Raw genomic sequence first — 23404 nt, forward strand, 5'->3', positions numbered from 1 at the left:
TTGATATAATGGGAATTGTATTGATTTTAATGGAACTGTAATGGTCCCTGTGGGTCTTTATAGTTGCCTTCTATTGGTTGCATGTTACGTCTAGTGGATACCATTATGGTTATCCAATAATGATAATGGTTTTAATGGTTTTAATTTGTAGTGAAAACCATTAGAATTTCTGTGATGGTTTCTATTGTTTATTTCAGCAGGGATGGATATTGGATAATGAACAAAATAGCTTCCAAACAAAGTGTAATAAATAGTTAACAGAGTGCAGTTCCTTTGCTGGAGCACAAAACATAACAAAACAAAACAAAAAAACACCAATTTCTGAACAACTCTGTGTGGTGAATCAAACGAATCAAAACTAGATTCAGCTCAAGAATTGAATCAGTAAAGTGAATCACTATAGTAATGCCGCCGCTGATCTGCTCTTCACCACATCGCTGTTTGGTCGGGGAGGAGAGTGCTTCCTTCGGTCTTTTTCTTTTTTTTTCTTCTTCTGTGAACCTTGGATAAAGTGAAAATTTGACTCGCAAACCGATTTGAATCATATTGGGGACTCATTGAGCCCGCGATTGCAATCTTTTAAGCTCGGAATGGATTTTGTCTCATTTAGAAAAGTGGTTTATTAAGTGTTTAGTGTCAGGGTTTTGGACCCCGTGTTGTTTTCTCGCACTCAGTTTCTTCATTCACTGCTTTGCACCGGTGGGCATCCAGGCATGGGCATGCATGCAGGTACAGGTACGGCGTTTTTGCTCTGCCTTGTGCTGAATTTCTTCAGCATTCATGCTTTTTCCAGAGAGAGCTCGAGCTTCTGCAGGATCCTCCGCAGCTCGAACCGGGGCGCGCGCAGAGAAGGACACAACGAGTACCGACTCCGGGTGGAAGGAGATCCTGAAACATATCAGCCTGGAAGCACTTATAGAGGTGAGGGAACAACAGTAAATAATGTCGATTTATTCCAGGTTGCACTTATCACTGACATTAATCTGAGTTGGAGTTTGTAAAAGCGCACGTGCTGCCCGCATTGGACTGTCTCCAAAATACCCAAACTCTCCTCTACACGGTCCATCACACTGTGTTTGTTAAGAAGACTGCTTAAAAATGTCTTGTGTAGGTTTTTTCGTCCTGTTATATTTCTTTTGCAACATGCACTGCCAATATGCATTGGTTTTTGCAACATGCATTAGACTGTCTGAAGAAAAAAAAATACATTCATGCATATTTTCCTAATACAGAAGAAAAACCTGTGTGTGAATGGCACGTATTATTAACCAGCTTGGAGGTTTTGTATGAAGCGTGTCTGCGCTTGTATTTATTTTGAGATGGTTCAGCTTCACAAGGGGAAAAAACAAAGAAAAAAAAAAGCACACAAAGACTTCTGAGACACTTGAACTTGCATTGACTGGTCTGGCAGTTTGCAACTTGCCCTGACACACACTCAGAGATCTGACCTGCTGTTTGGCTAAATGCTGCTGTGTCTTGACCTATTTCTCTCTCTGTCTTTTCATATCTGCCTCTCCAGTGAGTTTATACGCCTCCAGTCCGTCTTACTTCCGAGGTTTCACTCTGATTGCTCTGAAGGAAGGGAGAGAAGGAAGCAGCCTTGATGATTATGCTGGCAATTTCGAGGTGAGCAGAGTACTCCCATGTCCTCTTTTTACCACCCTGACCTGTGAAAACCAAGCATGACATTTTTTCTCAGAGTGAAGTTTTGTCTTGATGATGACAACATAGACAAAATGTGTGTTTCATCATTCTGCACCCTTATCCGTGATTCCAAATCAAAACAAAACAAAAGAGGAATGTTTTCATGGGAATCATTTGGAATTTTACAGCTCAACCCACAGTTTTTACTCCGTTTATAAACGTCATTGTTTGGAATGGCTCGAGCTTTGTGAGTTCCTGCGAGTGTGTTGGATTTCAACACAAGTTCAAATCTCTGCAACTGTAAAAAGCAGGACAAATAGGTTAGTCAGGGCTAATTGAACACAAATGAAGCAATTGGAAAGATCTGAAAGCAAGATAAGGTCACACGGATGTGAAATGATCCGAAAACAATTATAACTGCAGGTTGGCAGCTTGAAAAATGAATTACTGTGAGTGAAAGCGCACAAAAGCAGAGCTACAGTGGCTATGAATATGATTTTCAACACTCGCCTTGGTAGACAGATAGACAGATGCATATTTATGCCCCTGAACATCTGGGGCTTGTCCCAAATGCTAGTGTTGGAGAAAATAGCTTGTAGAAGAATTTGTTCTAACAAGTTATGCTTAAAAACCCACAGAAACACAGACCTTATCACTGCTGCATCTTTTGTCTTTTTTGAGATCCTTTCCATCATCATTAACTTATCCGGCTGACATTAATATTTCAGCTGCTTCACTTTTCCTCAATCTGAACGGTCACTGCACTGTTTAAAATGCTTGAGCATATTTGCAACATTATGCTTGCACTAATTACACAGGTACTACTGTAACCAAGTATATTATTAGGTATATTATTAGGTATAGTATTAGGTATATAGTTCTGTTTAATTGTATTGATCCTAATTCTTTTTTTGCAATTCTTATATTTATACTTTTGCTGTCTTGTATGTTGCTGTAACACATTTGATCTCCTGAGATCAACAAAGTTGTACTGTACATTAAGGTACAGCCATGGTCTTTAATTAGGTCTAAATATGTACATTAAATGAGTTCACAAATCCACTTTCCCATGTGAAAGGGAAAGACATTCATGTATTCATTCTTCTCCAGCGTCTATCCCAGGGAATATTGGGCACGAGGTGGGAATATACCCCACACTCATTCACACCTAGGGGTGATTTAGTCTAGCCAGTCTACCTAACTTTCAGGGAGGTGGAAAGATACCGGAGAACCCGGAGTAGCTTAGGATCGACCTGGGGACTCGCAACACTACACACTATGCCACCGTGCCACCTTGGAAGATACATACTAAAGATAAAAAGTCATATGCTTAAGTGAACTGTTCCACTGACAAGGAATGTTAAAGTTGAGGTCTTTTTTTTTCTTAGCGTGAAAGAATCGTATGGGCTAGTGAACAAATGTGTGACCGAGACAGGTCATTCAAAAAGAGAACATCATAGCTTAGTGGATGGGTAGATAGATAGATAGATAGATAGATACTTCATTGATTCTGATGGATATTGTAGTGTTACAATAGTGGTAAAAGACAAACATTAACAGAGAAACATCTGTCCTAGTCGGTGCTTGAACCAATAACCATCCTAGGACCCCATGAAGAAACCTTTTGTAAGAGGGTATATGTGAGATTTTTTAACAGATGATTCTTTATTTCATAACAAATTCATCGTTAACACTGTGAATGGCTCAGTATTACCATTCAGTTGCATTGCATTATGGGAATCTCTTGCCTGACAATACCACACTGTACAAACACTTATAAATAAAATCTTATCAAGACATCATGTCAGAACTTGTCTCATGAGCCAGACCTCAAGCTTTTGCATGAGAGTCTGATGTTTTGTTAATAAACATGACAAAGAGCTGTACTTTTAGAGAAAGAGACATTTCGAATAAATTCGACAATAAGTGTTATGAAAAACACTGGAAAGAAATGAAGTTTTCTTTCTTTTATTCAATCCACTTGTGTCAGTCACGAAACCTGAAAGAGTTGACAAGCTCATTGTGTCAAAATTTGTTTCCCTGTTGGAAACAACAAGCACAGAAGTGTCAAGCTCTAATCATGAGAATGGGCAGAGCATCTGAGGCTGAATCTGTGTTAAAATGGATTCTATGCTTTCTAACTTTGGCATATTTGGAAAAACCAAACAAAACCGATGTTCTAGTGAGAACATGAACTAGCAAGTTCATGAATTGCAAGTCAGAGTTGAACTCTATTCCTACTCTAATCTAAGAATGCTGTATCTTAAGAAATGGTGCCGATTATGATGCTATGATATTTATGAGAAACCGGGCCCTAAATGTCGCAATACTGTATGATAAATTGTGGCTAGCTTCCTTCCTGAGTTCGGCTTCTTCTCTGTCTCGTCTCCTGGAATGTGTCTCATTCACAATGCAAAGTGCCTTTTGGAGATAGTGTTCGAGTGCAAACAGTGCCTCGCCTCAGCAGATGGCTTTCTGAAGCCACTACTTAAGAAGATGCAGATGTTAGATATTCACATGAGGCACATGGTTGATGGTGAGAAAGTGGGACGTTGTTTAGAAACTTGTGAGAGTTGATGTCGAATCTTTCTCTGATTGGGTTTATTCCAGAGACAAGTGGCACACATTAACCCAGATACAGACACAGTTTTTGTTGTGCCATCAATATTTAACTGATTGCATATGCAAAATCGTTGCATTTAAAATTTGAGTGTTCTTATAGTATCCCTGAGTATTCCTCTCTGATCTGAATGAATTATTTTTCCTAAAAAATTCATTTGTTGCTTTATATCTTGTGCATATGATATTGCATTATTGTTAAGGCAAGCTTTAAACTGCTTCTTGTTATATAGTAAAATATCTGCTAATACACATCTGTGAACTGTGAAACTCTGACACACAGGAGGATAAAGTAGTTTCTCACACATGAATGGGTTTTTCTATGCTATTGAAGTGTGTTTCTCTGCATAAAAGGATCCCAGCAGAGCAGTTAGGTAGTCTCTAAAAGCTTCAGAGTGCAGTGGAAATGGGTTGTTTCAATGTATCTTAATAGCAAGATTGAGATGACATGAGAACACACAGAAATTCTCATTTTTTTAAAAGCTGATTTGCATCTTGGTGGTGCCATGGCCTGGTTGTTCTTAACAAATGTCACAGACATTTAGCATACGGAATAGACACACTTGGTGGCTGTGAATATGGGGTGCTTGAATATTCAGGGGCTGGGCAATTAGCTGAGTGCATACTCATGTAGTTCGAGCTTTCGTTCATAATAACTTGCACTTGCTCATAGTGCATTTTCACCCTTAGCGTCTTAGGTCATTTTGACACTTGTTAAACACTTCTTTTTGGATTTCTTTGCTCCATTCTATCCCTAATTTGGTCTTGGGCATTTACCACCCAGGAGCCAGCTCTCCCATTTCATACACCAGCTAACAACCAGGAAAGGTGAAAGCAAGCACGTGCTAACTCAGGCACTGAAGCTAGCCAACTGCGTCTTTTCAAACTGCTTCTCGCGCTGCGACACAGGGCAACGCAGCACACACAGAGGAAACAGCTATCCACCGTCTTCCATGTACATGAGCTAACTGATGCCTATTGTTGGCTAGTGTTGCTGTGATTGACAAGAGAGAGAGTATGCCATTCCCACCCAGAGAGACCTCTCTTGGACTCCCGGCTATGGATGGCTGTGGCATTGCCAGGATTTGAACTCGCAATCTCTGGAGGATAGGGTGAACACTTTTCTGTGTTTTCTTCCACACTCAGAGCCAGTTTCCTTGAGAGTTTTGGTACATTTGGTGAAGTGTGAAAGCTGCTTCTGAGCATGTGAGTGGTCCAGAGGAATCCTGGTCCTCTTGAAAATGGTGCTCTGGGGTTTGCTTCAGCTGAACCGTGGTGCGGTCTGCATCAGTTGTGGAAACTCTGCACTCTTCAGGACCACATGTTGAGTACCATGATTGGTTCAACCTTTTCAGGAATGTGGGAACTTTTTTCTAGAGCTCTGTTATTTTTTCTGGACCACAATTAAAATTTTTTTTTAAGGAACTCACGGAAATTTTCCGCAAAACGTTAATGAACTTTTTGTAGAACTTAAGAAATTTCTTTGGACCAGGGTGTAAAAAGTGACTTTTTAATCTGGTCGGTGGAATGCAATGAACAAAGTTTTTTCTGTTGGCTCTTGGTTCTGGATGGTTCTGTTTTAAAATAATGTGTCTGAATTTAATACACAACATACAAGGCCAGGGTTTCTGATTAAAAAGCTTAGCATGAATATGTAATAACACACTTAGGGACATGCTGTTATAGGAAAATAATCAACAGTGGGTAGGTATGATGTTGCCTGTTGTGAAGTGTAGTTACTGTTACCACCCTGAAGTTTCCTATAACAGCACATCCTGAAATGTTTTATTCCTCTTATACTCCAGTAATTTACAGACAGTTTTATTTTTTACTAATTAAAGTTTGACACATGTCTGTTTGCAGTTACTTTGTTGGAGAACGTTCACAAAACTGGTTAGTTCCTGTTACCACTAACGTTATAGCAGCTATAAACAGTCACTCCCTCACCACCCTTCCTTTTTTTCTATGTTGTGAAGTAAATAAGACAAAAATGCAGTCTGTTGTGTTACCAAGAAACTGGTAAGTGCTAACACCTCTGCCCGAGTGGCTGTTATAGAACAGGAATCAACACCTTCTGACCTTATTTCAGCTTTGGTATAAGTTCAGATGTGCTTAGCAGATACATTATTATTTTTAATGAAGTTCATCCAGCATGTTAATAGTTTCTAAGAAATAAGTATTCTGTTAAAGCCCAGTGTTTTTGTGGAACTAAATGGTGGAACACACTCACACTTTATAACTACTGGCCAGCTTTAAGAGATCAGGACATTGTGTTTTGCTTCTTCTTCCAAATCCGTATTTTCTCGATAGAACCGCACATTGCAAAACTTTATTCCTCCAGAACTCCAGGGAGACGATTTCTCTGCTTGACCTCATCCTGAGTTGTTTGTAGAGCAAGTCTGTTTACCATGCTTTGCTTAAAAAAATGTCAAAATACAGCGCTTATCAGCTCTAAAACGTACACAAGCATGGAGTCTGAGTTTAATTACATTTAAATAAATTGCCTACTGTTTCTCTGAGTGAGCCCATTGAGGCTAAAGCAATAAACTAAACATCTTGCCATTAATTTATTCCATTTGTTTTAAGCGGTAAGAACTCAATGCCTTTTTCGAAAGCCGAAGCTTCTGCCAGTCCCTCTAGGAGACATGTGTGTTTACTTTGGTCACGGCATCTGCACGAGTGTTTGCGTGCATGCTGAGAGAGGAGCGAGAGCCAAGCACGGTCACATGGCCATGCCAAGAGCCACAATTAAAACAAACACACTTCCCTCCTCCTGTTCCCCTGCGAGTGCCGTTATGACAACTACTTAGAGTCTTGCTTTTTTTTTTTCTCAGGAAATGGATCGCAGCTCTGCCACTCCACGTCACGAGCTTTAAAACAGACCGAAAAATCCTGCAGCAGGATTAAGAAAAAAGCAGGATAACATTGCATAGGATGCTTCAGCCACATCAGGAGAGGAGGGGCACTGCTCAGGGAGTGTCTGTAAAATACATAACTAAATATTCCACTTTTGCCCAAAAGTATCGGAAGTCGGATCATCACGTTTATTGGATTTGCTTGTTAAAGTTTTTTTTTGTGAAAAGATCTGCCAAACCATGGTTTTCCACAAACCTTTTCTGGAACCTAGAAAGTTTTTATCTAGAAGTCAAGGCAGTAATAGGATATAAATATTGGACTCTGAATCAATTTATTGGATTTACTTTTAACAGTTTATTATAAAAGTATCCATCAAAATGTGCTTTTTCATTAACCAGTTTTAGGATGCTCAGGACTTTTTCAGGATCTCAAGGCACATCTCAGCTGAATATTGACCCATAATCGATTCTGATCTGAGCAAATAACCAGTGTTTGCATTGGATTTGCTTTTAATGATCATGAAAAAGTATGCATAGAAATGAGTAAAAAAGTGCACTTAAAGACAAATAAAAGTAGTAATCTTTCTTCCACAGGAATTTTTTTTTTTCAGGAGCTTCAGTCTTCAGGTTTCCACTTATAAAAAATCTTATTTGGGCCAAAAATAAGTAAATATAAAAGATGTTATATGTCTCAAAAATGTCGAAAGTAACTGCAGAACCTTCCCAATGAAAACAACGGAGACGTTTAAAAGAAAGCAAATATATATAAAAAAGGAAAAATTATAACTGGAAAAAAACAGGCTTGGTATGGATGAGTGACAAATTAAAGCAAAAAACAGTACCTCTGTTATAATGAGGGGGTGTTTATTAATTTTTACCGACATGGTTTGGGTCTGTTTGCCTCCTTAGAGAGGTATTGTTGCAAAATCAATGATGGAACTATTCTATCCTGATGGGTGTGGTCTCTTCCAGGAGGACTCAGAGGCGGCTCACTCTAATGAGGATGAAAATGATGAAAATGAGTTCCTGAAAATGTTCCAGAGTTTCTTAAAAACGTTTGTGAGTTCTGAAAGTTTGTGAGTCCTAGAAATAGGATTCTGAGTTAAAAAAAATTGTTTCTGAGTTTCAGAGAAGTGCTTGAGTGTTCAAAAAAATGTCCTGAGTTCCTGAAAAAAGTTTCTGAGATCCACAGAAAGTTCTTGAGTTCTAGAGAATGTCCAAAGTTCTTGAGTTGCTTTAATGTCCATGCATTCATAAAAATGTTCCTGAGTTCCTGAAAAAAAGATTGTGTGGTCCAGAAAAAAGCTCTTGAGTTCTAGAAAAAAGTCCCCGAGTTCCTGAAAAATATCCTGAGTTCCTAAAAATAGTTTCTGAGGTTCAGAGATATTTCCTTTTTTCCATTTTAGTAATAAACCTTGATTTGATTAAAAAGTGCCCGAGTTCATGAAAATGGTAACGAGTTCTGAGGACCAGAGAAAGTTCCCAAGTTACTTAAAAGTTTCTGAGTTCCTGAAAACTGTTCCTGAAGTCCAGATAAGTTTTCTGACTGCCTGATAAAGTTCCTAATTTCAAGGGGAAAAAGTTCTAGAAAAGTCCACCAGAGTTCCTGAAAAAAAAAAGCTCATAAGAAAGTTCTTAAAAGGTTCCTGAAAAGGTTCAAGCAGTGAAAATGTGCCTTTTGTTGCCAAATATTTTACATCTTAAGCCACACATCATTTTGCATAATGGTCACAGTTCCTGCAGTGTGCTACAAAGCAAAATGGTAACTAATTCAGGAACTATTCAGAAGAGTTCATCAAAAGTCTACACACCTTCGATGTAAAGGTGCTGAGTGACTCTGTTCTCAAGTCACTGTGCTTTAAAGATGTGTTGAGTAACCAAATGGTACTGTTAGGTTTTCAAGCCTGAACTTCTCGGTTTGTCTCTTTCCTCAGTCTGTGGGAAGCAGGGAGGTTATTGTGAGGTCAGAGCATATGGTGGGCATTCAGAGGGCACTGAGGCCAACAGCTGCTTTTTGCTCCTCATGTCTGAAGTGTGTAGACGAATCAGCCATTACTGAGGCTCTTGGGAAAACTAAACATGGCTGCACTTCCTCTCTCAGGGCAGGGGAAAAGTTTAAAGGTCTTTTGTGTGAGTGAGGTAAAGCAGGTCGATACAGTACAGCACTCGAGTTAATGAGTAACCCTACATTCACACTAGCAAGTGATAAATCGCTCATGTCGCTTGTACGGTAGTTTGTCTCTTGTGGGTATGGATTGAGCGCTACTGTTATGAGCGCATCTGTCCAGCTTTGATGAGAAACTGTCATGGCCAAAAGGTAGCCTACAGCACACAATTTACTACAGTATACAATTTTCTTTAAAATGTTCTAAACTTGAATTGTAACATTTTAATAAAGTGAAAACAGTGTGAAAAATCAGTTGTTATCTGCCAGGCGTATTTATATTAGATATTAGCAGCACAAGCTTACTATACAATCTACACACTAGTGTACACCAGTGATCTTTGCTATTTTCTTTAAAGCTTTATTTTACTCTGTAGTGTCTCTGTACACATTTATTGAGAGCTTGTATATGACAGGATAAGATTCAAATCCAGTTTGTATTCCTAAAGCAGTACATAGGAACTAAAAGAGGGTAGGAAATAAAGTTGTGAGAGGGGAATGAGAATATACCAGGTGTGCTGTCCCGAATCATTCAATCCAGTTGTTTAGCTTTGTTGCTTTACTTAGAAAATTAATGATCCTCCCTTTGCTGTTATAAAAACTCAGCTTGTCATGTTAATGAAGACTGGAAAACCTACTGACTGTTACCCTCTGGAGACTCCTTTCATAAAAGTTAAATAAGCATCTTCTTACAGAAAATCTTTCCTTAAATAACATCTTGTTTATTTCTTCGTTTATCTCTATTCTTGGATTATGTCGATCATTCACCGTACAAGTCTCTGTGAATGAGCTGTTACTATAGAATACAGTGTCTAAAGTATTAGAATGAGCATATCAATATAAAGTAATGATTTCTATTACAGCCGGCGCTAAACGATTCAACACTTTCGGACAAATCAGAATGAAGAAGTTAGCAGCACCGCAGCAAAAGAGGAGCTTAATATTAAGTGTTGCTGTAAATTTTATTTTGTTTTCCACTGACGTAAAAAAAATTATTTAGCAGTCCCATATAAAAATATCCAGATATTCCAAATATCACTTTCCAAATAAATAATTTTATTGCGATTTCTGTTTTGGTCGCATTACTGGTTTTACTGACCTTCAAAAGTAATTCTTTCCAAGTTATAAACCTTTTGGCGCTTCTTAACTGTACACACTTTGGCTACATTTGTGCAACAATGTGGTATTCTCAGATTAGCTTTTGTTTGCTTTTACCTGATTGAATTCCTGGCTTCGGACGTGTTAACTGCAAGGTGATAATGTGCAGAAATGACTGTGTTGTTTATCGATGTGGTGCAAATCTGAACCGAAAACACCCGATTGCATCTAATCAGCAGGTAGATGAAAAACAAAAAAAAAATGCCTGCAGGTGTAAATGAAGCCTTGCACTTCTGGGTTATTTTCAGGGATTATCTGAAGATAACTGCAGGCATTACCGTGCTGAAATCATGCCTTAAATATCAGAGAAATTATTAATAATCATACTGTATATAAGCACTTGAACTGATCTAATGTCTTTATTGAAGAAAGTAACAGCAATGTTATTGTTTTTGTAATAAAATTATGCAAAAAAGCGATTTATTAATACGTTTGCACGCCAAGACAGTTTGCAATCCAGTGTGCATCTGGTTTCGGTTAATGTTTGAAAATGATAATGGAAGGGAGTGTGAATGGGAATTGTAGTTTATCTGTGATTATTATGTACATTCAGAGCACTGAGCATACAGTATGCAGTAGGGTTATGCAATATGACACTGTAATATCGATATCACGAGATATCGCAGTGAAAAAATTCTTAAATATTTTTTGTAACAGTTGTAATGAAGGCATCTGATTTAATGTAAAAGCAATGTATTATATTGCTGCAGATACTTTCGGTGTCCCAGATGCTAATACAGTCACTGTGCTCTATTGAGGCACTCTATGATCAAATCCTAACACCGGCTTCAAGGTTCATATGATTTTTAAGGTCTTCAGCGAGCTCACAGATTAGTTCCCTGTTACCATGAAGGATTTCTGTCATCTTAACCTTAAGATTCTGATATGCACCATGTTACTACACATTTCTAGAAAATTTGTAACCTAATACATCTTTAGGTATTAATATTATTATTTTAAATAAAGACTTGTGACAGATGGGATGCTTCTGTACCATAGTGTATTGGTATATATTATTTTTTAAAACATTTTGACTAACAGTTTATTTGCAAACATCTAATAAGTTCTTTGAAAAGGTTCCATCAAACACCTTAAGGCTGCTTTCACATTAGGGCTTTTTTGCCAACATGCATTTTTACGTCTAATGCTGTGTGAAGCCGCTGTAAAGCAGGCAGTACCCGGTCACTTAGAGGAAAAAAAAATACTGCACCTGCAAAAGTTAAACATTTCAGATACAGTGCCCTCCACTAATATTGGCACCCTTGGTAAATATGAGCAAAGAAGGCTGTGAAAAATTGTCTTTATTGTTTAACCTTTTGATCTGTTGTTAAAAAAATTAATAACAATTCTCTGCTCTCATGGATATCAAACAATTGCAAAGAAAACACAGGTTTATGAAAAACAAATTTTTGTTAAAATTACGTGTGCAACAATTATTGGCACCCTTTTAGTCAAAACCTTGTGCTACCTCCCTTTGCCAAGATAACAGCTTTTTCTGAATGGTCAGTAAACCATTTTTGTGATACTCAAGTACGTGCTTAACTTCCCGCATTTTGGAGCTTTTAACTGTTCGATAAACTCAGATATGCAGATTATGACTTGACTTGACCAGACGTCTGAAAAAACGTTATTTCACATTCTGCTCAATGTTGTCCTTCAAGCATTATGCAAATTAAAGGCTATGAAAAAGGTATTAAATGTATCTATGTGGACTATGCTATACATTTTGCAAAGGATTTAAAACAGAAATATTAACATTTTATTTTGAAAACAAAAAAACAAACAACTGATTGTCTACAAGCTTTAAAGCAGAAGCTAAATCACTATATTAAAAATCCTAAAAAAAGAAAAACAAAAGCACAAACTAAGTGTAAACTGGTAAGAGGTTAAATGTTCTGCAGACACACACATTCACTCATTTGATCACAGTAAAATGTTACTTTATTCTGTAAATGTATGACAATTCTTACATTTCTATACAATTACATGTTATAACCCCATTACAGTTACTGCTCTCTGAGTCTTCTCCTATAATGCCTGATGAGGTTGGAGAATACATGGCAAGGGATCTGAGATCATTCCTCCATATAGAATCACTCCAGATCCTTCAAATTTTGAGGTCCATGCTGGTGGACTCTCCTCTTCAGTTCACCCCACAGGTTTTCTATGGGTTTCAAGTCAGGGAGTAGGATGCCCATGGCAGGACCTAGAGTTTGTGGTCAGTAAACTATTTTTGTGTTGATTTTGATGTATGTTTTGGATAATTGTTCTGGTGGAAGATCCAGCCCATTTTAAGCTTTCTGGCAGAGGCAGTCAGGTTTTCATTTCATATCTGTTGATATTTCATAGAGTCCATGATGCTATGTATCCTAACAAAATGTCCAGGTCCTCTGGCAGAAAAACAGCCACAAAACATTAAAGAGCCACCACCATATTTAACCGTGCACATGAGGTACTTTTCCATAAGGCTACCTCTCTGTGTGCGCCAAAACCACCTCTGGTGTTTATTGCCAAAAAGCTCTATCTTGGTTTCATCTGACCATAGAACCCGACCCCATTTGAAGTTCCAGTAGTGTCTGGAAAAAGAGTGTAGAGACTTTTTTCTTGAAACCCTTCCAAACAACTTGTGGTGATATAGTGACTTCATATTGTAGTTTTGGAGACTTTCTGAACCCAAGACACAACTAACTTCTGCAATTCTCCAGCTGCGATTGTTGGACATTTTTTGGTCACTCAAACCATCCTCTTCACAATTGGGACAATTAATATTGGTTGTGAAAAATTGTCTTTATTGTTTAACCTTTTTTATATTTTATTTAAAAAAATTCACAAAGACACTCTTGCTCTCATTGATTTCAAACAATTGTAAGTGAGTTATTTTGAGGGGACAGCAAATTTACACTGTTATACAAGCTGTACACTCACTACTTTACATTGTAGCAAAGTGTCATTTCTTCAGTGTTGTCACATGAAAAGATATAATCAAATATTTACAAAAATGTGAGGGGTGTACTTACTTTTGTGAGATACTGTATTTTTCTCATATGAATTCATAGAGGTGCCAATAATTGTTGCACACCTATATTTAACAAAGATATTTTTTGATATACCTGTGTTGTGTTTGCAATTGTTTGATATCAATGAGAGCAAGAGTATCTTTGTGATTTTTAAAAAAATAAAATATCAAAAGGTTAAACAATAAAGACAATTTTTCACAACCAATATTAATGGAGGGCACTGTAAGTGCAGAGCAGGTGGCAACTGGTGGTTTTTTAAAAATCGTCACTTCACATGTTTCTGTTGTTGAAGAATATATCTGTTATATAGAGAATATATGTTCTGTTATATTTGTTTCATCTGTTGGTCTGGCCTTCTATTTTTAATTCTCAGTCTGTCCTCATAAGTAAGAACATCAAAATCAGGTTACCAAATGACATAGTGTCACGCCAAAAAAGCAGCTAAGCTTCTAAATAGCTAGCTAGACTTCACTGAAAACAGGGAGTGATGGCTGGTCTAGCTAGCTACACCTTTAAATAAATAAACAAAAAAAAAAACACAACTAATCAAACATAACTCTATAATATAATTTATTTACAATATTTACCAATTACACTATACTGGTTGTGTAAAACTGTTGTGAATTTAGTTACTGAACACTATCTGCAGCTCTAAACACAATATTCGTCCGACCGGCGCCGATATTTAAAGTTTAAACTTGAGATGTCAGTCATGTTGGCATTTCAGTGATTGCTAGTTGGTTTCATGGCTCTGCCCCTTTGACAGGACTCCTAGTTATCATATAGAGAAGCTATGTGTCTGAGCAGGATATAAACATCTATGCAAAACTCACCTGCAGACACACTCATTGACTCCCAGTGAAGCCATATGTCTGGGTGGGAAGAAGAAGAAGCCTGTATTTGTCACATATAGGTTACAGTAAAGTGAAATTCTTTTCTTCACATATCCCAGCTTGTTAGGAAGCTGGGGTCAAAGCGCAAGATCCTATAGAAGCCGTGCGTCAGTAGAGTTCTTTGGGGGTGTACTGGAGGGTTCCAAAGGTGAATTACCCTCAGGCTGTGCAGTCCACGGAAAACAGTTTGTATTAAATGACTGAACAGCATGATATTGCAGAGAGATATCTGATATTTCACCAAGAGTGATGAATACAGTATAGACACATTGGTAAATATTAAATTGCTGCATTTTAATGAAATTTTACTGGAGGCTGGGCTTCCCATGTAGTCTTAAAGTGTCATGAAACCCCCCTCTTTCAGCTCAAGTCCACCTCACAATATTTTTGAAAATTGCAACTTAAATGGGCGTGGCAAGGCAGGGGAGGAAGACGGGGGTGAGCATGCCGACTCTCACTAAAAATCAGGGGTCACGTGTGAGGAATTGTAAGATTTTTATAGCTGGCAAAGTCCAAAGAAATACATTGACAACCGTCTGCTTTTTCCCTTTAAAAGTAACTAAATGTACATATACAGTTATTATAATTACTATTACATGTATATACAGTATCTCACAAAAGTGAGTACACCCCTCACATTTTTGTAAATATTTGATTATATCTTTTCATGTGACAACACTGAAGAAATGACACTTTGCTACAATGTAAAGTAGTGAGTTTACAGCTTGTGTAACAGTGTAAATTTGCTGTCCCCTCAAAATAACCCAACACACAGCCATTAATGTCTAAACCGCTGGCAACAAAAGTGAGTACACCCCTAAGTGAAAATGTCCAAATTGGGCCCAAATAGCCATTTTCCCTCCCCGGTGTCATGTGACTTGTTAGTGTTACAAGGTCTCAGGTGTGAATGGGGAGCAGGTGTGTTAAATTTGGTGTCATCGCTCTCACACTCCCTCATACTGGTCACTGGAAGTTCAACATGGCACCTCATGGCAAAGATCTCTCTGAGGATCTGAAAAAAAGAATTGTTGCTCTACATATGGATGGCCTAGGCTAAAAGAAGATTGCCAAGATCCTGCCACTGAGCTGCAGCACGGTGGCCAAGACCATGCAGCGGTTTAACAGGACAGGTTCCACTCAGAACAGGCCTCGCCATGGTCGACCAAAGAAGTTGAGTGCCCATGCTCAGCGTCATATCCAGAGGTTGTCTTTGGGAAATAGACGTATGAGTGCTGCCAGCATTGCTGCAGAGGTTGAAGGGGTGGGGGGTCAGCCTGTCAGTGCTCAGACCATACGCCGCACACTGCATCAAATTGGTCTGCATGGCTGTCATCCCAGAAGGAAGCCTCTTCTAAAGATGATGCACAAGAAAGCCCACAAACAGTTTGCTGAAGACAAGCAGACTAAGGACATGGATTACTGGAACCATGTCCTGTGGTCTGATGAGACCAAGATAAACTTATTTGGTTCAGATGGTGTCAAGCGTGTGTGGCGGCAACCAGCTGAGGAGTACAAAGACAAGTGTGTCTTGCCTACAGTCAAGCATGGTGGTGGGAGTGTCATGGTCTGGGGCTGCATGAGTGCTGCTGGCACTGGGGAGCTACAGTTCATTGAGGGAACCATGAATGCCAACGTGTACTGTGACATACTGAAGCAGAGCATGATCCCCTCCCTTCGGAGACTGGGCCACAGGGCAGTATTCCAGCATGATAACGACCCCAAACACACCTCCAAGACTGAGGGTGAAGGTGATGGACTGGCCAATCATTTCTCCAGACCTAAAGCCTATTGAGCATCTGTGGGGCATCCTCAAACGGAAGGTAGAGGAGCTCAAGGTCTCTAACATCCACCAGCTCCATGATGTCGTCATGGAGGAGTGGAAGAGGACTCCAGTGGCAACCTGTGAAGCACTGGTGAACTCCATGCCCAAGAGGGTTAAGGCAGTGCTGGAAAATAATGGTGGCCACACAAAATATTGACACTTTTGGCCCAATTTGGACATTTTCACTTAGGGGTGTACTCACTTTTGTTGCCAGCGGTTTAGACATTAATGGCTGTGTGTTGGGTTATTTTGAGGGGACAGCAAATTTACACTGTTATACAAGCTGTACACTCACTACTTTACATTGTAGCAAAGTGTCATTTCTTCAGTGTTGTCACATTAAAAGATATAATCAAATATTTACAAAAATGTGAGGGGTGTACTCACTTTTGTGAGCTACTGTATAAATGGTAACGTTGTCTTTTATGATGTGCGACACAAACACTTCTGTTGATTTTTTATTATCTGACCAGTCAGATTGCAGTTTGGAAATCAAGGAAATCCAACAAGGAGGACTATAAAAAGTCAGTGAGCGAGATTTACTCACCATAGTTAGGTTAAATATTAAAAAATGAATCTTTTTGTTGTTGTTGATAAATTTAGATAGATATGGTTGCTAACTGGTCTGTGGTAGTATGCTGGTGCACTGGGTAGCATCACTAACTCACAGTCTTTTAATCTGGAGAACATTTCAGTTTTTAATCCACGTGCATGCAGAAATTATTTTATGGCGTATGGGACTAAACTTTGCTAAAGTATATCTCTGTCCTACAGATCATAGATAAAGAAGACTCTCAGTTCATGACCAACTGCCCACCTGCCGTCACAGAGAGCATTCCCCGGAGACGCACACGGATCCAGGTGTTCTGGACAGCGCCCCCTTCAGGCAGTGGCTGCGTGATACTCAAGTACGTGCTCAATTTCTCGCATTTTGGAGCTTTTAACTGTGATCGATAGACTCAGATCTGCAGATTATGACGTGACCTAACCAGATTTCTGAGGTGATGCACCTGATTTCAAGTGTAATTTGGCTGCATTCTGCGTGAAAACCTTGCATGTTCTGTAGGGCTGCAACTAACGATTATTTCGATAACCGATTAGTCTGTCGATTATTTCTTCGATTAATCGATTAGTTGGATTAAAAGGCCAATTTTTATTTTCTGTATTTCTCTCTCGAAAAAAAACGTTATTTCACATTCTGCTCAATGTTGTCCTTCAAACACTGTGCAAATTGAAGACTATGAAAAAGGTATTAAATGTATCTATGTGGGCTATGCTATATATGAATAATCCTGCTATACAGGATTTTTTTTTAATATTAGCATTATATTTTGAACGGATTGTTTTTTGTTTGGGGTTATCCACAGTGACATCACAGACCCAACTAATCGATGATGAAATTTGTTGTTGATTATTTAATTTATTGATTAGTTGCAGCCCTAATGTTAAGTATGCAATTGGTTTACAAGCCTTTTGGAACTCTGCAAAAAAAATGGAAAAGAAATGGAAAGTGCAGTTAATGAAATATTCTGTAATATACATATATATATATATACACACACACACATTTTTTTCTATAATTTTTTTCAGTGTCTTTATTTAGTAAGACCTTCATTTATAAATACATTATTTTTTTCTACCGGACCTCTTCCTTTTCCTTATCCTGAGCCTTTGGCAGCTCTGTGGTTGACCATTGGTTATTTGTAGCTGATGTTAAACTGCAATTTGTGTTTCATGCAGAGGGCATTTAATGAAATGAACTATAATTTCATGTGCACCGTGAGTGTATTTTGTGGTCTCCTGATGTGCGTACATGTAGCCCTCAGTATGGGCTGATGGATGGTTGAAGGGAAGTACATGAGTGCTAGATTATTATATTTCAATATGTGTAATAAAACAGAAGAAAACCACAGATGAATGCTCTAAATGTGGAGAATTGATGAAAGTAAATGCACAATTGAATTAATTACGTGCTCATTTTGGAAAACAAACACATTCAAGAGTGTTTGAGAGAAACCCAGTTAAGACTCATTAGTCCCTTTTATCCTGAAATTAGTAATGCAGATTTCTCGGTGTAAAATTAACCAGAAACAAATGTGTCCTTACTTTCGTGGTTTAAACGTGTTATATCTTCTTAAAGTAGTGACAAATAACAGACTTGCCTTCAGATTTTTCAGAATTCTATTTTACTATATACCCCAAATACACCTCAATGCTATGTAGGAGATATTTTAGTTGGGATGAAGGAAATTGTCTGGGTTACGCATGAAACCCTGTTCCCTGAGAAGGGAATGAGACGTTGCGTTTAGCATAACATTATGGGAAGCACCTCTCCCGCGTGACCGGCATCTGAAGCTTGTGTAAAATCATGCCTATTTATAGGCCTGCCATGATCAGGTGACATGGCAATTAAGCGCGTCACTTGATATAAATACAGCACCTCTGAACTGCGCCATCAGCCTCTATTATCTGAAGCGAAGATGAAATTCAAAGGCCTGCCCTGGTATGACAAAGCTACGCAACATCTCATTCCCTTCTCAAGGAACAGGGTTACATGTGTAACCCAGACGTTCCCTTTCAAACGGAACTTTGACGTTGCATTTAGCATAACACTATGGGAACGAGAATACCCACTCCGTCATACCGAGGGTACGGCCTGTTCAAAAAGACCCAATCCCTTGGGTCACTGCAAGACACTCAAGCCCGGGGTGGAATGAATATCCAGGCTGTAATAATGAATGAATGTGTGTGCCATAGACCACCCTGCAGCAGCACACACAACCTGTAAGGATACCCCTTTGGACAAAGTCTTCGCGGAGGCGACCGCCCTAGTGGAATGAGCCCTTATGCCCAGAGGCGTAGCGAGACCGCGCGCCTCATAAGCAATCGAGATTGCTTCCACTATCCAATTAGAGATGCGCTGCCTTGACACAGCATCACGTCTACTGTCGCCACCAAAGCAGACCAGCAGCTACTCCAACTTATGCCATTGGCCGGAGTGGTGGACGTAAGTACAGAGAGCCCTTACTGGACACAGCAGGTGCATTCTCTCTTTCCGGTGTGGGGAATGGAGGAGGGCAGAAAGCCTGCAACACCACAGGGTGGGCAGCCGATGTAGGCACCTTAGGAATATAATCCGGCATAGGATACAGGAAGGCCTTGGCTTATCCAGGGGCAAAGTCAAGGCATGAAGGGGCAACAGAGAGAGCTTGTAGATCTCCTACTCGCTTGAGAGATGTCAGGGCCAGCAGAAGAGCTACTCCGGCTTCAGACAGTAGATCCACTCTAAGGGCTCAAATGGGGCACGTGACAGACCTTCAGGACCACTGAAGGTCCCAGGAAGGTATGCGCAGCCTGCAGATGGGCCTCAGCCACCTGACACCTCGCATAAACCTTGAAGTTAGAGGATGTTGCCCCACAGAGGATCCATCAACAGGGGCGTGGCTGGCTTAAATGGTGGCCACGTAAACCCTGATTGTAGAAAGAGCCTACCCCGCTGAGAAATGTTCTTGTAAGAACTCCAGGACTGTAGCTATTGTGCAGTTCACTGGGTCTACAGTGGATCCCTGCAAATGGGAATCTCCCAAGGAGTGCCATCTAGCAGGGATATTATCTCTCAGAACCATATTCGAGCTGGCCAATAAGGTGCTACTAGCAGCAGACATAGACTGTCTTGGCGAACTCTCGCTAGAACTTGTGGGAGCAGAGCGATGGGGGGAACAGCGTACAGATGTGACCTGGGCCACATGTGCACCATGGCGTCCAGCCCTAATTGTGCAGGAGGAGTGAGGGCGAACCACAGCAGGCCATGTGTTGTCTCCCCTGAGGCGAACACATGCAGTCCCGCTTGGCCAAACCTCGCTATATGGACTCCACCACTTGTGGATGTTGCCACCAATTGCTGGGCCTCAGCCCCTGCCTCAACAGGATGTCTGCCCCCATATTCCCAGAATGTACATTGCACTCACTGACAAACTTTCCTTCTGCCCAGAGAAGAATTAGTTGCACCTGCCTGAACAGGGGACACGGACGTAATCCTCCCTGGTGGTCAATATATGAGACCACCAGTGTGTTGTCTGTAAACACATGGTGATCTCTCAATTGAGGAAGAAGGAATTTCAGTACTAGAAATATGGCCCACATTTCTAGGCAATTTATATGCTGCTCCAGATGAGGGCCGCACCAGCGACCGTGAGCTGGACAGCTGTCTAAGACCGCGCTCCAGCCCGTGAGGGAGGTGTCTGTCATTACTGTCTTGCGCTAAGGAGACACCCCTAGAGTGTGACCCAAGGCTAGAAACCGGGGACACTCAAATACTCAGAGCACGTAGGCATCGCCGCGTGACACTGATTATTCTCGGAGCTTTCGTCCTTGGATGAAACCCCCAACTTCTCAGCCACCACTGAACGGTCTCCTGTGTAGTAGGCCCATAAGCGCCAATAGTCTCCCAAGATCCAGCTTTATCTTGCTCAGTGTTGATAGGATTGACCCTACACATGTTGGGTATAGAAACGCCCTCATCGTAGTAGAATCCTTATAACCCCTAGAAAAGTTGTCCACTGCACTGGGGAAAGCATACTTTTCTGAGGTTCACCCTGAGCCCCAAGCTCTTCATGTGGGCGAGAACAACATCTCGATGTTGAACCGCCGGTTCCCTGGATCGTGCTAGAATTAACGAGTCGTTCAGGTAGTTTAGTACACGGATGCCCTGGAGTCACAATGGAGCCAGAGTCACATCCATGCACTTTGTGAAGGTGTGAGGGGATAAAGATAGTGATATTTATATGTGGAAATATGCACCTTTTAGATCTATCGTCACAAACCAGTCCTCAAACTGAATTTGTGGAACGATAAGTTTGGGCGTCAGCATCTTGAACCTGTATGTCTGAAGAGTACAGTTCAGATGACGCAGATCTAAAATTGACCGCATACTCCTATTTTTTGAGGACTGTAAAAACCTCCCTCCCTCAGGGAGCGGGGTACATGTTCTATGGTCCCTTTGTCCAAGAGGGATCTTACTTCCTGCACTAACGTCGGGCTCTGGTCTGTGCTGACTACTCTGAACCGGGTGGATCGAGCTATAAACTGGACCCGGTAACCCTTTTCTACGGTAGACAGAACCCATGGAGACACATTTGGCAGTAGTTTCCACGCTGCCAGATGGTCTTTTAGTGACGTTAACTATGCCACATTCTATTGGAGGGAAAGCATCAGATTTTCGTTGCCCTGAGACAGCTCGCTGACCAGAGAACTCTGAAAACTTGGGGACTGCCTTGGCTAGGGGAGGCCCTACAGTATCACTGGGGGCTACCTGCCCTAACAACCTCATGTCCCCTGATACGTCCCTCCACGGCCCCTCAGGACCGCTCTTCTTTGCCTGCTGGCCTTTATGACCATTCTCAGATCAGGCCTAGTAGCAGGCCGCGGCTGTGGCCGCCCGTTTCCCCTGGCTGTTTGCGGGGATTGGCGGGCTGCCATACTCGCCTTCTGGGTCTCCCTCGCACTAGTGCTGGCCCGGGCTCCAATTCTGGCTCCAATCCTGGATGCCCGGGTGAGCTCGAGACAACAGGGAAGGAACTGGCTGAATGCCGCCATATGTCGAGCTCACTCAGCAGGTCTGCTTGGTAGGCTAACTTTGTCCACAGTAAACAATGTCACGGTTGTCAACATCCGAAGAGCATGCGCTCGTGCACGTAGCTCGTGCATGCGTGCGCCCCCTCATCGCTCCGAGCGCGCTGCCGGAAATGGAGGTCGTGAAATTCGCGCATCTCACTCTGGTTGCAAGGCTATTTGGCGCGTCATCAAACATGTCATTGTTCGGTCAAATTTATTTGGCCTTTTCACTTATTTTGGTTGCCGAACATTCGGTGCATCCCTAGTATATACATATCTATATTTCACTTCAGTGTAATCATTTTCTGCAGTTCTACAAACCGCAAATACACTGTCTTCTTTAATAACGTACGTAAGAAGGTGCAGTTTTAGTTTTAGAAAGTTCTAATTTGCAGAACCTTCTGTTCCAGATGTCTGTTTTAACGCTTCTACAGCTTCCTTTTATACAATCCCTTCATCCTTTCATGCTCATATTCATTCATGTAGCTGTCACATAGCAAGCCGTCAGATTAAACCTGAAGAAAAGACGTCTCTGCCAACAAAATTCTGTGTGCCTGGATAACGAGAGGAATTTCAATCTCGTTAAGTATGCATGTATACATTTTCACACCACCTACCCATTTGAGACATGCACTCTCACTGTTTGTGCATGTGTGTGCGTGTGAGTGTGTGTGTATGTGTAAATTCACATCCCTGCCTCTCTTTTCTCTCGGTCTCACACACTCACACTCTTTTGACCGATTAGCAAATAAGCCAGGTGAGTCCAGCCTTAATGAGATCACACACACACACACAATCTCACTCTCTCTGTCTCTCTCCCAATCTCGCTCTCACTCTCCAAAATCTCAATAGGAAGCTGAAGAGCGTTGGTGATCATGATTACAGCTTAACACTTAGAAGGAGTGCATGAGCGCACACTGATGCCCGGACAATGAAAATCCTCCATCATGGACATTTACATTATAAGAGCCTTGTCCTCATTCCCCCCCACACAGCCTACACACCTTTCTCATCTCGTCCCCCCCCACTTCCTCTGTACTGAATATAATGAGCAGCCTTATCCCTACTCAGCCTCAGCCAGGCCGCTGTCACATTACTCTCCGAGTGTGAATAGGAAATATTTCTCGTCTCGATATCTCTCCTGTTTCTGTCCTAGCCCATCGCCGTGTATGGTTTTATTCTGGATCCCTCCGAAACATCTGCTGTGGCAGTCAGAAACATCTGCTGTGCTAAGACTTCCGTCACTCCGGCGTGGTGCAGTTCTGGGCGTCGGGCCAGTCGAAAGGCCATGAAACGTGCCTGGCAGCGCCACGCAGCTATTAAATATAGGTCCAATTACTTTTGGGAGATGGCCAAGACTTCTCCAGAGTCAATCTGTCAGTAACGGATGCATTTTACAGTAGTGGAGAAAGATGCGTTTTAGGAGGGATTTTTTTTTTATCGCTACCGTTTGGACACAGTGATGTTGTGGGCCTTAAATCTTCCTTGCGGTGTGCTTGTGGAATTGTTTTATTCAAATTGCCTTTGTATTTCATGGCCTACTTTTCAATTCAGTTTTATTTGTATAGAGCGTTTAACAATGAACATTGTCACAAAGCAGTTTTACAGAAATATATGAA

General features: G+C 40.7%; 1 protein-coding gene across 3 annotated transcripts in view; it reads left to right on the top strand.

Annotated features, from left to right (window-relative positions):
* Positions 1-361: 361 nt before the first annotated feature.
* Positions 362-23404, top strand: part of spon1b (spondin 1b) — a 126525-nt gene continuing 103482 nt past the window's right edge. Inside the window, exons 1-3 of one of the 3 annotated variants that reach the window (XM_053631371.1) lie at positions 362-921; positions 1520-1626; positions 16947-17080. In XM_053631371.1, the coding sequence (XP_053487346.1) occupies positions 714-921; positions 1520-1626; positions 16947-17080 (449 nt within the window). In that variant the 5' untranslated portion in view covers positions 362-713. The remainder of the gene's footprint in view (positions 922-1519; positions 1627-16946; positions 17081-23404) is intronic. The other 2 variants (XM_053631369.1, XM_053631368.1) reach the window with 2 other exon arrangements.

Source organism: Ictalurus furcatus, chromosome 8 (genome assembly GCF_023375685.1).
Source record: "Ictalurus furcatus strain D&B chromosome 8, Billie_1.0, whole genome shotgun sequence".
Classification (NCBI taxonomy): domain Eukaryota; kingdom Metazoa; phylum Chordata; class Actinopteri; order Siluriformes; family Ictaluridae; genus Ictalurus; species Ictalurus furcatus.